This window comes from Hyperoodon ampullatus (genome assembly GCF_949752795.1).
Source record: "Hyperoodon ampullatus genome assembly, chromosome: 14".
Taxonomy (NCBI): Eukaryota; Metazoa; Chordata; class Mammalia; order Artiodactyla; family Ziphiidae; genus Hyperoodon; species Hyperoodon ampullatus.
Genome location: NC_136927.1, coordinates 8,647,641 through 8,663,415, shown reverse-complemented (window position 1 = coordinate 8,663,415; position 15,775 = coordinate 8,647,641). Strand labels below are relative to the sequence as shown.

At 38.1% G+C, this 15,775-nt stretch overlaps 1 protein-coding gene across 1 annotated transcript in view; it reads right to left on the bottom strand.

Annotated features, from left to right (window-relative positions):
- SEL1L2 (SEL1L2 adaptor subunit of SYVN1 ubiquitin ligase) overlaps positions 1-15,407 on the bottom strand; it is a gene marked incomplete at both ends in the record, with an annotated part of 99,688 nt that extends 84,281 nt beyond the window's left edge. Inside the window, one exon of the mRNA XM_079718959.1 lies at positions 15,350-15,407. Coding sequence (XP_079575085.1) covers positions 15,350-15,407 — 58 coding nt within the window. The remainder of the gene's footprint in view (positions 1-15,349) is intronic.
- Positions 15,408-15,775: the final 368 nt, after the last annotated feature.

The window sequence follows — 15,775 nt, the reverse complement described above, 5'->3', positions numbered from 1 at the left end:
TTGATATGGAGTCAGCTTTGGAAGGGGACTAAAGTTTTATTCAGCTCTAGAATTGTAACTCTAGCTCTAATTTATTTATTTATTTATTATTAAAATTTTTATTGGGGTATAGTTGATTTACAACGTTGTGTTAGTTTCAGGTGTAGAGCAAAGTGAATCTGTGAATCTGTTATACATATACATGTATCCACTCTTTTTTAGGTTCTTTTCCCATATAGCCCATTACAGAGTACTGAGTAGAGTTCCCTGTGCTATACAGTAGGTCCTTATTAGTTACCTATTTTACATATAGTAGTGTGTATATGTCAATCCCAATCTCCCAATTTATCCTTCCTCACCCTTATCCCCTGGTAACCATAAGTTTATTTTCTACATCTGTAATCTAGCTATAATTTATTATATGCCAGTTGCTTTGCATAATTTAGCTCCGGTCTCCTTAACAACCCAGCACAGAAGCTGGGTTGTTAAGGAGTAAGCACAGAATATTTGTATTTCTATTTTACTGATGAGGAAACTGACATCAAATGAGCATAAGTAACTTGTCCAAGATCACATGGCACAGTGGGATTCAAATGCAGGTCTGACTCCAGAGCTACCCCTCTTTCTACTCCACTGTCTCTCCAAACTTTACCAAAGGATTCACAATAGACTGAATGGCAAGCTTCTACAATGACATGCAGTCCATTGTCTTTATAAAAAATTGATGTATGCACAAAATTTTACAGGATATGTCTATTTGCATAATGTGAAACACACCATTTTATGTACACAAGAGCTTTAATTTATTATCCCCCATTGAGAAAGAAGAATTTTGAAATAGTAAAGAAGAAACTAGCACTACAGCTCATTGCCTCCAAAAGAATTATCCATATGCCTTTTGGGGGCATGGAGTGAACCCCAACAGCTTTATAGAAAACCCACAAAATTTTTTTAAAAGTTGTGTTGAAAAAACATTACTAGCTTAGAGTAAAAGAGATTGAGATAGTTCAAAATAAAAAGAGGCTTCTGGGCCTCTATCTTTCAATGAGTAGGAAGAAGGATGAGAAGGCTTCTCACCTACAAACACAGGTCATTTCTTATGCAGAAGGAAGGACAACCAAGAGGACAGAGCCAGGAGCTGAGAGGTTGTTGCCCAGAACCCAGGAGAACAAAAGATTAGGAATATACTCCAATCAAGCAACACTGCCTACTCCTGGAGTATAGAAACCTGATAACACGCACCTGGCTGGATTTCCAAATTGTCATGGACCAGTGGCTGTTGTACATTTTCCCCTTCCCCTTTTTTGAACATCAGTGTCTACTGCAGTGTGGTTTTTCTATCTCTCCAGTGTACGTTGGGTACCTGAGGTAATGGGAAGGTAACTTGCCTTTTTAGTTCATAGGTGTCTGAATCTAAAAACTGCACCCAAGGAGCCTCATTGACATATTGACCTGATGCAGATTATGAGATCATGGATTTTGAGCCTGATGCTATAATTGGATGAGATTTGGACAATTTTGGAAGGGGGAGAATCCCATGAGAGAGACGTGAATCATTGAGGTCTAAGGTTAGACTGCTGTAGATTGTTACAACAACAGTCCCCAGTGAATCACCGTTACCCACGTTGATACCCCTTTACAATGTGATTTTGCCCAATCCTCCCATCAAGAGATGGAGATTATTTTCCCTACTCTTTGAATGGGTTGTCCTTGTGACTTGCTTTGGCCAAAAGAAATGTGGCAGATGACACTGTTTAACTTCCAAGGGTAGTACTTGGACCTTTAAGCCTCTTTTACCCTCTTGGAAAAATGCCTTGAGATTATCATGCCAGGAGTAATAGATCATATGGAGAGAGAGACCCCGCTGACCACCAGCTGAGTGAAGCTGCATGAGTGATCTCAGGTGAGACCAGCAGAAAAATCACCTAGTCAACCCCAAAGAGAATTATGACAAATAATAAAACATTGTTTCAAACCTCTAAGTTTGGGATGTTTGTTATGCAGCAACTGATAACTGAAATAAGCCTGTTTCTACAGCCTACAAGGACTCCTTGGATAGAATTCTCAATTCTCAGAAGCCACATTAGACCAATAAATGATGCCAAAATAAATCATATATAATATATTCATAGCATTGAGAAAATGATTAGAAAAAAATAATATCCCCCAATATTGCCTTGATCACAGTTCTTTTCAGATCCACTTTCTCATGAAAGGCTTGATATACATTAACTCCTGGCTTTACCATGAATTCCCCCAATGTTGCTCACCTCCTTTCCTTCCAGGACATGGTTTATCTTCCTTTAAATGAACATTGGGACACCAGTTAATGTGACTGTTCTTTTACTGACTGAAGTTATAAAAAAACCACTGCTGTATTTTATGGGGGATCTGCCTGTGGAGTTAAAGCCAAATAAAATCTGATTCTTTGTTCACACAACACTGACAAATGAAACTAAACAGAAGTATTTTATTGATTCTCCTGTCCTAGTTCTCTAAAATGGTGCTTTATGCCTCACTTAGATCTTCACCTGATTCATTTGGTATAAAAATATTAACCATTGGTTCCTTTGCAAACTTTCTTTTAGATTCTGTGTAGTACACTGGTTTCTGTAACTTTACACTATCCTGGATATCGTTCTTCCTTTCAAACCCCTATTCTAGAGCTCCTCTTTGGTTTTATATCCACTAACGACTGTGTATTTCTTAATGCTCAGTCCTCACCTTTTCTCTCTGGCATGATCTAAGAGCTGAGTGGGGTCAGCAAAGACTTTGAAGTGGACAGATGGTGAGTGCAGGAGGTCAGGAGCTAGGAAACAATAAGGTACTGATTCTGGGACAGGCGGCCACTTAAGAAGTAAAACCCTGGGAATCAAACTGTGATGGCTGGAAAGCAGAAAAACACAGGTAACAGGAGAATCCAGAGAAGGAATCCAGGCTGGCAGAGGTGAGACAAGTGGTGAGAGACAACCTGGCAACAAGGACAGTTCCAAAACCTAGGACTAAAATCATGGGAGCAGGCCAGGGTGGGAACAGAAGTGTAGATGAGCGAGAAATGAGTAAACAAGTGTGGAAATGTAGGAGTTAGAAGAGTGAGGGCTGGTACCTACAAAGGTCCAGAGAAAATTCTGCCAAAGGGATTTTTGTCGGGGTGAGTATTTGGTTCCCTGTGGAAAGCACAGCATAAATCAGACCCTCATCATTTCGTGCCTGCATTCTTATAACAGCTTCCTAATGGATTTAATCATGATTATTCTAATTTTAATCTAACTTACATCTGCCCTCAGAATAATTTTCCCCAAGTACTGTTTCCAGCAAGGCATACATCTGCTTAGAAACCCACAAGTCTTATTGTACAAAGACTAACTTCCTATTTTGACTTCCAGTTTCCTCCATAATCAGGTTTAACTTCACATTCAAAACTATTTTTCAAATCCTGTTTGAAACCTCTCTGTTCTATTTTCCTGATCTGTCTATTCTTCTGCCAATACTCCAATTAATGCAGATTTATAATTGCGTATTTTACAATCTGGTTGGGCAAGAACCTCTCTGTGCAGATACACACACACACACACACACACACACACACACAAAACACACCCTCATCGTTCCTCTTTTAAAAACTTATCTTGGGAATTCTAGCATAATTTCTTTTCTAGATAAATTCTAGAATAAGTTTGTCAGATTCATTTAAAAACGTGTTGATCTTTTCACTGGGATTGCTTTGGATTTACATGTTAATTTACAAAGACCTGCCATATTTACAATATTGAGATCCATTCAGGTTTATAGCCTTAATTTATTTCGAGTTTTCTCTTTAATGGTCTTCAGAAAAATTTCATTTTTATTACTCATGTATGTCTTGTTTCACTTTAATTAAATTGATTCCTAGCTATTTTATAACTTCTGTCACTATTGCAAAAGGAATTTTTTTAAATGAATTTGTGATTGTTATATTTTTTTAAATTAAAATGAACATTTATTTAGAGTAATCATAAGTCTTAAAGATTTCTTTGCTTACCATTGATTTTTGGTGTTCCTCCTGAATTTGTGTTTTATTTTGCTGCAGCATATCTTCAAGTCAATATTTCAGCTAAAATTTATGGATGGTAAATTTTCTGAATCCACTCTTGTCTGTAAATATCTTATTTGGCCATTACACATGTCTGATAGTTTGTCAGATTATAAAATTCTAGATTCAAAATCATTTTACCTCAATACTAAGAAAATATTTCTCCAGTATCTTTTTGTACCCAATGTTGCTAATGAATTTGAAGTCAACATGGTGCTTTTTTTCCTTATAAATAATGTATTTTTTCTCTTTAGAAGCCTTTAGGATTTTCTGATTATCCATGAAATATTAAGATTTTGCCATTATTTTCTAGGAGTGGGTCTTTTCTCAGTCTTCTTGCTTGGCACTCAGTGGCACTTAATCTAAAAATCTGAGTCATTTTTCAGATCTGGGGAATTTTATTTGATTTCTTTATTTCTTTTTCTAAGTGCTTCAATTTTCTTTCTGGAAATCCCATTATGTGGATGTGTAACTTTTGGGTGCATCCTCCAGGGCCTTTAACCTTTATTTTATACATGTCATCTCTCTGTCCATTTGCATTGTGATCTAAGAGAATTTCTCAGTTTGATCTTTGAGCCTCCAGGTTGCTCTTCAATTTTGCTATTTACCCTTGAGGCTTTTTTTTTTTTTTAACCATTATTTATTTCATTTCCAAAATAGCTCATCTTTTAGACCTGCTCTTGTTTCAAGGATACAGTAACCTCTCTAAATACATCTTATGACAATCATTTTATGTTTTAGTCTTCAACCATTTGTTCTACTTGTTCTATTTCCTCAGGTGTTATCAGGATGTGTGTGTGTGTGTATGCTGATGCTTTTCTCTCATGGTGTTAGTTTTTCTCAAATGTTTGGTGATTCTTGATTGTATTCATGTTGGACTTGGATTTTCCCTCTTAACCTGTCTGTGAATGTTATAACAATTACCTCAGCTTGCCACCAGTAACGGAGTGTTGTAGGATATGCTATCAGGATGTGACAGGAGCTAGTCTTCTGGAATACAGGCTGCTTGAGTATCACTAGCCATTTGCAGCTGTATCCTACATCTCTGGCCCAAATGCCCATCACAAAATGCCCCCGCTTCATGGTGCTTTGTCTCCTTGTGTGCTTAGTTATTTTTATTATGTACTGAAAACCTTATCTGAGTGGGTTCTTTGAGACCTACAATGAAGTTGCCTTCCTGTGGGGAGAACATGGGTTTGCTTTTGCCAAGTGCCTAGGGCACTACGGTACAGGACCATCTTAGATCTATTTCTAGGCTCAGGATACCTGGGATTACCAAGGCTGTAAATCGACAGGAGGGCTGGCCTGAGACCATAACTTCTCAGAAATGTAATTTTTCCTTTTCCTTTTCTCCCTGCTCTGCTAAGTGTCAAGTTGTCTGCAGATCCCTGGACTTTGGAAGGGGTGTAGTTACTTCTGGTCTGCCCTTATCCTATGAGTATAGCACTTTATGGACATCGGTTAATGTTGAAAACGTTTCTTATTAGATGCCTCACCTTTACCAGGTCTTGAGGACTACAGTTCTGTCCTTCTTGCTTTGTGAGGCCACTAAAACCAAAGCCCAAGTTTATCTGGTTCAGGGCAAAAGCTGTTTTGATATTCAGGTACAGGGCTGGGACCAGGGTAAGGCAAGTCCAGGCCCTGCTCAGGTGCTCTGTGTTTACTTCTCTGCATTCCAGCAATTCCATAGATTTTTTTGTTGGTAGTCCTTTACTAACTTCTCAACTCTTTGATAAATTTAAGACTTTTGTATATTTTTGTGTCATATGTTTTCAGTGGGAGGGTTGGTCCAAATAACCTAGTTACCTAGCCTTTTGTTACCAGAAATCAAAGTGCTGACTTTTCCTTTGTATCTGGTGGTAGTGCCATGTAGTGATGAGGGGAGTAGGGGTCAGAACTGCTAGGCTGCTCCTAATGTTGTTTTCAACCAACAACCCTTTCTTTTTGCCCTGGGGCTCCTTCCCTTTTTCCTGAACCCACTTGTACATTTTTTTCTAGCCATATTCTCTTTTGTACATTTTTGGGCAAAAGTTTCTTCTTTCAATCCATTTCTATCTCTTGTCTTTTAGGTATTCCTAATTCCTTTTTCATCAAAGTCACTTGTTTTTCAGAGCTGATGAGTTGGTTTTTTTTTTTTGTTTTTAACTCCTCTATGAGGGAAGCTGCAGGGTGTACATTACAGTACTTTTTCCAATCTGGGAATATTTCTTCAATCCCATGTAACCTTGGTTCCAAGTCTGTGGGGCAGGCTTAAAGAAGACTTAAAAGAAACCAGTTTTTCTTGCCTACCATATCTCATTGGCAATAAACTATATAAATAAAATTAGATGGCTACTGTAAAAAAATTGCAGATGGCAGTAAAATTACAAAATCAACAAAAAACTGAGAAAATGCCACTGTTGGAGTTTATATAATCATCACACTGCTGAAACAACTGGTTGAAAAGTAAATAATGCAAATCAATCACCTAGCTGTTTGTTCTATACAGAAATAAACATATGTATCCTACATTTTAAAACATTTGGAAGATTGATTTCATTTTTATTTCTCATCTGGCTGTTTGGTAGTATGTAGAAATAGCCTGAGGCAAGTAAATATGATAATAAGGCAAATACTCTCAGAAGTCTACTTTGAAGAATACAGACTTAGCATAAGAAACAGGTGATAGGGAGTAAAAACCAAAAAACAAAACTTGGTTCCTATTAGAGGATTCAGGTTTTACTAAACTCTATATTTCAGAGTTTTGAAAATGTGTAAATTTAGAATAATAAAAATACTTACATGACTTACTCCACAGGTTTTGGGAATGTATTTTACAAATTTCAAAGTATTACACAGATGTTAGTTATTCTATTTTACAAGTGTTAACTGAGCATCTATTATATGCCAAGTTCTGCAAGGTGCTATAGGAAATACTAAAGGTAAGTAAAACACAATCTCTGCATTCAGGTAGTTGACAATATAGTGAGAAGGGTTAAAAACTAACTCAGTTGGGAAACTGTGATGCATAAGAAAGTAAAGGCACAATGTGCTATGAGGAAGGGCTTGGGAAAGCTGTTTTTGGAGGAGTAGAACTTGAAATGGACTTTAAAAGATTAGTAGGATGTTATGCTGTGGATCTATGGTGGTGATGGGGAAGAAGATGGAATGACAGTCCATTTCTGCAGACCGTCCGTCTGTAGAACAGACTGAGAAAGATGTGGAAGTGAGAGAGTTAGGTATACTGCGTAGCTCATAGTTTGAATTGGTTGAAATAAAGGAAGTTCGGATCTAACTGCATAGGATTTTGACTGCTGGACAAGATGTTGGAACTTTATTCTGTATAAAGTAGGTGCTTGAAACAGGGAAAATCATGATCAAATCTGGGGTTTAGGAATATTATTTCCTGCAGTACTGTACTATGAATAAGAGAGAGGAAAGTTAGAAGTGCAGTAATATAAATAAAAAATACAAAAATAAGACTATAAATTGAGATGGTGAAAATGTATAGATGGGGGATGCACTGTGGAACTGACAGGATTTGGTGAAGGAATAAAGGAATGAATAATCATAAAGGATTAGGAGACTGTGGCTCCAGAACTGGCCTTGCAAAATAACCCTTGGGAATTAATTTCACCACTCTGGGCACCACTCCTATCATCTGTAAAAACATTGAATTAGATGATTAATTAGTGCATTATTAACTGTATGATCATATAATTTGGAGGTTTTACACTTGAGAACCAAGGGAGCTGGGAGGGATGTTGATGTCATTAAGAAGAGAAGAAACACAGGAGAGGAACTTTTTCTTTTTTTTTGTCTGCGCTCTGGGGCATGCAGGATCTTAGTTCCCTGGCTAGGGATCGAACCTGTGCCCCCTGCAGTGGAAGCCCAGAGTCTTAACCACTGGACCGCCAGGGAAGTCCGAGAGGAACTAACTCTGAGAAGAAATGTTGAATTTAAGATGTTCGCAGACCATACATTGTTCATGACCATCATGCAGCTGATACATAGGCCTGGAGATTCAGAGGAAGGTCTAGGGTGTAAATACACAGGTAAATGAAGCTGTGGGGCTTGGGAGAGAGCACCAGAAGCATAGAATATGAAGAGCAAGAGAGCTAAGCACTGAACTTTGGGCATAGCATTTAAAGGGAGGGTTGAGGAAAACAAGCCAGTGAAAGAGCCTAAGAAGATCCTACACAGGTAGAGGGGAAAGCATATAGTGTCAAATGTTGCTTAGAGGTAAAGTAGTAAGAACAGTAAGAGCCACGGGATTGGTAATCATTGGCTATTGGTGTTCTTTAAGAAAGCAGTCTCAATAGATGGGGAGTAGATCTTAGAATCAGTTAGGAGCAAGTAGAGGGCTATTACTGGCAGAGAGAATTCTTGGGGTAGTTATGTGATAAGAGAGATATGTGAGTCTTTTCATGGAGAAAATGGACTAGAAGTGGATTATGAGTCTCTGCATGGAGAAAATGGAGTAGAATTGGGAAGAGTGATTTCTGGTATGACAAAAGGACATGGCAGAAGAGGTTAGTTCCTCAAAGCTGACTGAGTAACCAGAAATAAAGCTGATGCAAGGGCATTCATGGGTTCAGCAGGGGCGTCTATTCTCCCAGAGATCTCCAGGTTGAGGGCTGCCCTCTCCCCACTGACTGCTGTCCTACTGGATGGTTCCAAAGAGTAACAGTAATTGGTTAATATAGAAACCTTTCAGGTGAATCTAGGATATGAATACAAGGAAAAGCTTTACATATTTTGGGACAATTCACAAAGGAGAAATGAGCTTCCTTACTGATCCCTAACATAACACAGAAATCAAACTTCTCTCTAGTAGTCAATGGTCCCACCATGACACACCTGCTCCCTCCTGCTTCTCTGCAAGGAAAGATGCTCCAGGTACTGGCAATTTATTCTTTCCCTGTTTAGAGGCATAATATAAAGAACTGAGGGACTTCCCTGGTGGTGCAGTGGTTAAGAATCTGCCTGCCAATGCAGGGGACATGGGTTTGATCCCTGGTCCGGGAAGATCCCACATGCTGCAGAGCAACAAAGCCCGTGCACCACAACTATTGAGCCTATGCTCTAGAACCCATGTGCCACAACTACTGAAGCCTGTGTGGTTAGAGCCCGTGTTCCGCAACAAGAGAAGCTACCGCGATGAGAAGCCCATGCACCACAATGAAGAGTAGCCCCTGCTTGCCGCAACTAGAGAAAGCCCCCGTGCAACAATGAAGACCCAATGCAGCCAAAAAATAAATAAATAAAATTAACTGAAAAAAAAGAACTACTGTATTAAAAAAACAAACAAAACTGAAAGGAAGCAAAGGTAATTTAAAATTCTTGGATTTCAAAAGTTATTCAAAATAGAACTGGTAATGGAAGTACATTTCTGAAGCAGTAAGACATTGCCTGCTTGTACTGCTTAGGCCCAGAATCAACTGCAACACATCTAGGACTTGGCCTTTATGTGGCTTCTCTCTGGACCCTCCAGGAATATAGATGTGATTGCTAGGCAATTGTTTTCTGACCACCGATTAGTGTGAGATAGATGAGCTACTTGTCTTTTTCAACTGAGGAAGAGGGTTGCTGGGTGGGTGACTATCAGTTGTTATGAACTTTCTATTTAGTTTGTATTTTAATTTTACTTTATTTTATTTTTTTCTAATTGCAGAATTTGTATGACAGTGAGAAATTACTCCTGAAAAGAGACACAGGATAGAGAAACCTTGAATCCTGGACAATCTAGAGCTGGAACTTCTGGCAATGTCTTTTTTCTGCCTCAGTTACATACCTTATACTACCTTAAATCAGCAGCTGGATGGATAGGGTGGATACAGAAAAAACATGCTATTAGTTTTATTTCCATTTTGTAAGCTACATTTTGGGATAGATTGCTCATTCTTTCCATAAGCATCAACTACTTTTTTCCTGAGGATTTACTAAAAGGGAAAAATGTTGCTAACTATTTTAGAACTTTCCCAAGGTGAATGCAGAGTCAGGGAAAATCACAGAGTTATGGCATCATCCCTCTTTCAATATTTTTACAGAGGTGAAATCAAAGTATATTGAGCATCAAACAAAAAATGCATAAAAAGGCAATATGCAAGCTTGCAAGGTACATGTGAGTGAAAAAGGACAGACCTGTTTTGCCTTGAGAAGTAGGGGTAGAGCGGGAGGAAGAGAAAAAATAGTGGGGTTAAGGGCTGATTTTATGTATGAACCTTAGATGTGTTAGCACTAGCTTGTAAAGCAAATGTCTTCTCTCCCACTAACTACTTCCTTGGGTCTCTGTACACCTGCAATCAGTAAATGATCTGTTGAAAACGCATCTGACCCTGGCAGCGTGTCCTAATCCAGGAAGAGCTCTGTACTCATCATTACTGTCTCTACTTTCTCTCCTCCTGTTCACTCTCACCAACTGAAATCAAATTTTGTCCCTGCTTCTCTGATAAAACTGTCTTGGCAATGTGGATTCTCCAGCTATTAAATCCAATGCTCACTTGTTGGCTCTTACCTCTTTTCCCTACTCTCTCCGGCATTTGGCACTATTGGCTGTTGCCATCTTCATGGCACGCTCTCACTCTGGACTCTTATGACACTATTCTCTTTAGTCTTGTTTTCCATCTACTCCTCAGTCCCCACTGCTATCGCTATAGTTTAAGTCCTCATTGTTCCTTGTTTGGGCCATTCAGTAGTCTGCTACTGTTTACATTGTCACCAGAGTTGTACAGCTAGAATCCATCCACCTCTCAACTGCCAAAGTCATTTTTAAAAAGCATAATTCTATTCATGTTCTTCAATGAGTAAACCCTTAAATGACTCCCCATTGGTCACAGGATCAAGCCGAAACTTCAAAGCCTATCACACAGTCTTTGCCTACCTCTCCCCCCATCAATTGCTGTGTTCCATCTTATATCCCAAACCATAGCAAACTGACATACTTATTTATAGACCATGCTCTTTTATTCCTCTGTGTCTTTGTTCCCTTTACCTGGTCTGAAATGTTCTCGTTCTCTTTTGCCTGCTTAGTGAACACTCACTAATCTTTCAAGATTCAGTTTATGTCCTTTCTTTTATGAAGCCCTCTGACTGCTCCGCACACTAGTAGAATTGGCTTCCCCGATTTGTGCCCGACAGTATCTTATAAATGCCTCTATTTTAATATCTACAACACTTTACAATTTATTCCCCGTTTACTTGTTTTTTTGTTCTAGACTCTAAGCTACGCAAGGATAAGGACTGTGTCTTAGATATTCTTCCCATACTCCTGGCACGTAACTTTATAAATATTTTTTTTCTCCCTATAAGTCAATGGCTTTTAGGATATTCAGAGATTTGTTCAACCATCACCTTAATTTTAGAACATTTTCATTACCCCAAGTAATCCCTTAGCCATAATCTCCTCAAATCCCCGACACCTCCCAGCTCTAGGTAACTAGCAAACTACTTTCTGTCTCTGTGGACTTGCCTATGCTGGACACTTCATCTCTATGAAATCACACAATATGTGGCCTTTTATGTCTAGTTTCTTTTGCTTAGCATAATATTTTCAATGATCATCCATATTGTACCTCATTTATTTTTTTGCTGAATAATATTCCATTGCATGGATATAACAAAGTTTATTTATTATTCATCAGCTGGTGAACATTAGTTTTTTCCCACTTTTTGGCTACTATGAATAATGCTGCCATTTGTGTACAAGTTTTTGCATGGGAATGTTTTCAGTTCCCTTGGATATATACCTAGGGTGTAATTTCTGGATCATATGGCAATTCTATGTTTAATCTTTTGAGGAACTTCAGTGCTGCTTTCCAAAGCATTGTACCATTTAAAAAATTGAGGTGAAGTTCATAACATATAAGTAACCATTTTAAAGTGTACAATTAAGTGACTGTTAGTGCATTCACAACCACCATCTCGTTTTAGTTTCAGAATTTTTTCTTGGGTCTTCCTTGGTGACGCAGTGGTTAAGAATCCCCCTGCCAATGCAGGGGAACATGAGTTGGATCCCTGGTCCGGGAAGATCCCACATGCCATGGAGCAACTACTGCAAGCCACAACTATTGAGCCCAAGTACCACAACTACTGAAGCCCATGCGAACCTAGAACCCGTGCTCTGCAACAAGAGAAGCCATTGCAATGAGAAGCCCGTGCACGGCAACGAAGAGTAGCCTTCACTCACCACAACTAGAGAAAGCCCGCACGCAGCAATGAAGACCCAACGCAGCCAAAAAAAATAAATAAAAAACAAACAAAAAAACCCTTTTTCTTTAACCCAGAAATTCACTCTATATCCATTAAATAACTCCCCATTATCTCTTCCCCCATCCACTGGGAACCACTAATCTGTTTTCTGTCTCTATGGATTTGCCTATTCTGGATATTTCACATATATTTCATATAATAAAAATCATATAATATGTGGCCTTTTGTATCTGGCTTCTTTCACATATCGTAACATTTTTGAGGTTTATCCAACTTGTAGTATGTTCCAGTACTTCATTCCTTTTCATGGTTGAATTCCATAGTATGTATACACCACAATTTGTTTATCGACTCGCATTATTTAGGTTGTTTCCACCTTTTAAATATAATAAATAATGTTTTTATAAACATTTTGTATACAAATTTTCAGTGTGGACATATGCTTTCATTTCTCTTGGGTGTGTTCCTAGTGGTGGAATTGATGGGTCATATGGTAATTCTAAATTTAACTTTTTGAGGAACTGCCAAACTGTTTTCCACAGTGGCAGTACCATTTTACATTCCCACTAGCAATGTGTGAACGTTCCTATTTCTCTGCATCATTGTCAAATCTTGTTATTTTCCTTTTTTGTTTTTTATTATAGGCATCCTAATAGATATTATGTAATATATCATTGTGGTTTTGATTTGCATTTTCTTAATGACCAATGATGTTGAATGTCTTTTCATGCATTTGATGGTCATTTTTATATCTCCTATGGAAGAGCATCTATGCAATTCCTTTGCCCATTTAAAAATTGGGTTTTTGGTCATTTTTTTCATGAGTTCTAAGAGTTATTAACATATCCTGAATACTAAACCTTTATTGAATGTATGATTTGCAAACATTTTCTCCCATTCTGTGGGTTTTCTTTTCAGTTTCTTGATGATGTCCTTTGAAGCATATAAGTGCTTAATTTTGATGACATCCAGTTTGGGTTTTTTTTTTTTTTTTTTTTTTTTTTCTGTACGTGGGCCTCTCACTGCTGTGGCCTCTCCCGCTGCGCAGCACAGGCTCCGGATGCGCAGGCTCAGCGGCCATGGCTCACGAGCCCAGCCGCTCAGTGGCACGTGGGACGCTCCTGAACCGGGGCACGAACCTGTGTCCCCTGCACCGGCAGGCGGACTCCCAACCACTGCGCTACCAGGGAAGCCCCAGTTTGTTTGTTTTTTTTGCTTGTGCTTTTGGTGGCATATCTAAGAAATCATTGCCTAATCTAGGATCACAAAGATTTGTCTATGTTTTCTTCTAAGAGTTTTGAAGATTTAGCTATTATATTTAGGTCTTTGACACATGTTGAATTAGTTTCTATATACAGCATCTGGTAGGTGTCCAACTCGTATGAGATAGGTGGCTTTCCAGATGCCCTCACCATATGTTGAAGAATTATTATTCCCCTTTCCCATTAACTCAATATTTTGGCATCCTTGCCAAAAATCTATTGACAATAAATGTGAGGATTTATTTCTGAACTTTCAATGACATTTTATTGATCTATATGTCTATCCTCATGCCAGTACCACACTGTCTTGATTACTGTAGTTCTGTAGTAAGTTTTGAAATTGAGAAGTGTGAGTCGTCTAACTTTATTCTTTTTTTTAAAGAAGAACATTCATTTCCATATTAATTTTCAGATTGTTTTATTAATTTCTACAAAGAAGTAAGCTGGGATTTTGACAAGGATTATATTGAATCTGTAGATCAAATTGGAGAGTATTACCATCTTAACAATATTAAATTTTCCAATCCATGAACATGGGAAGTATTTTCATTTATTGAAGTTTTCTTTAATTTCTTTCAACAATTTTTGCAGTTTCAGAGTATAAGCTCTGCACTTTTTTGTTAAATTTATTTCTAAGCACTTTATCTATTTCGATGCTATTGTAAATGAAATTGTTGATTTCATTTTTGGTTTGTTTACTGTGATGGTATAGAAATAGAATCAATTTTTGTCTATTAGTATTTTATCCTGCAACCCTGCTGAACTCATTCATCAGTTCTAATAGTTTTTTAGTGGATACCTTAGGATTTTCTGTGTATAAGATCATGTCTTTGGTAAATACACATAGGTTTACTTCTCCATTCCCAATCTTTATTTCTTTTTCTTATTTAATTGCCTTGGCTAGAACCTCCAGTACAATGTTGAATAGGAATGGCAAGAGTAGACATCCTTGTCTTGTTCCTGATCTTAGATGGACCATACGGGGAAACATTCAGTCTTTCACCATTAAGTATATTAGGTGCCAGTTTTTTGAGGATGCCCTTTATTAGGTTAACAAGTTCCCTTCTATTCCTAGTTTGTTCAGTGTTTTTATACAAAAGGGAAGTTGACTTGTCAAGTGCTCTTCCTGCATCAATTGAGATGACCATGTGGTCTTTGTCATTTGTTCTATTGATGTGGTGCATTACATTAACTAACTTTCAGATGTTATACCAACCTTGCATTCCTGGGTTAAATGCAAATACATATTCCTTAAATTGAAATCATGATGAGCAAATTATCTGAGGATTGGGTAAAAATTAACTCATTAAACGGCCAGAGAAACAAGACTGGAAAATAATTTCCATTTTAAGATAGTAATTAGTTAGGAATCGTGGAAAATTTGAAAGTAGAATTGCTATTGTGGAAAGATTATAAGAGACTATAAGAATATAAATGAAAGCACTTTACCACTCTTTGAGTTCTATACTTTTCATTTAAAGTTCTAGAACTAGATCTTCATGATATTCTAGATTTAACAAAACTTAACCTGTCTCAAATATCCCTACTCTATAAAAGTTACTGTAAGCCTTTTCTCATAGATTTGCTCAATCTCCCACACCCCACTCCTTCTCTCTTTCTCTCTCTCTCTCTCTCTCTCACACACACACACACACACACACATCCTTCCCACGTATTGTCCTAAATGAGAGTATCATTACTATTTATCCTAATTGAATATTTTAAAGTAGTTATCCAAAAGTAGTGTTAATTAGGAATATTGTGAAGTTACATATGATTTTCTAATCAGCTTCCACCCTTAGCGCTAAAACCCCTCATAGAGAATCACAAGGACAGAAAAACTTACGTTTAATTGTGATCCCAAGAATTATCAATATCTCTATTAGCAGGGGCAAGGGCTTCATTTTCTCCCAAGCAGCTCCTTCTTACTGTAACGCAGGTAGAACTAGGCGGCTGGCCCACAAGCTTCCTCTTTTTAGGTCTGTAGGTGTCAGGACTTGGTTGCTAAGCAACAATTTCTTTACTCTTGGGCCAATGAGCTGCCAGGAAGTTCCTTTCAACAGGGAATGAAGGCAGCTGATGGACAGAGCAGGCTGTGGGGAAGGAACCATATCTAGTTAGTTACTTCTCCCGTGAGAGATAAGTGGTAGGCTTGAAATAGGTAGGAGTTGCTCTCTGAATTCTGTTCAGAGTTGCTGTACACGGGCCTCTCACTGTTGTGGCCTCTCCTGTTGCGGAGCACAGGCTCCGGACGCGCAGGCTCAGCGGCCAT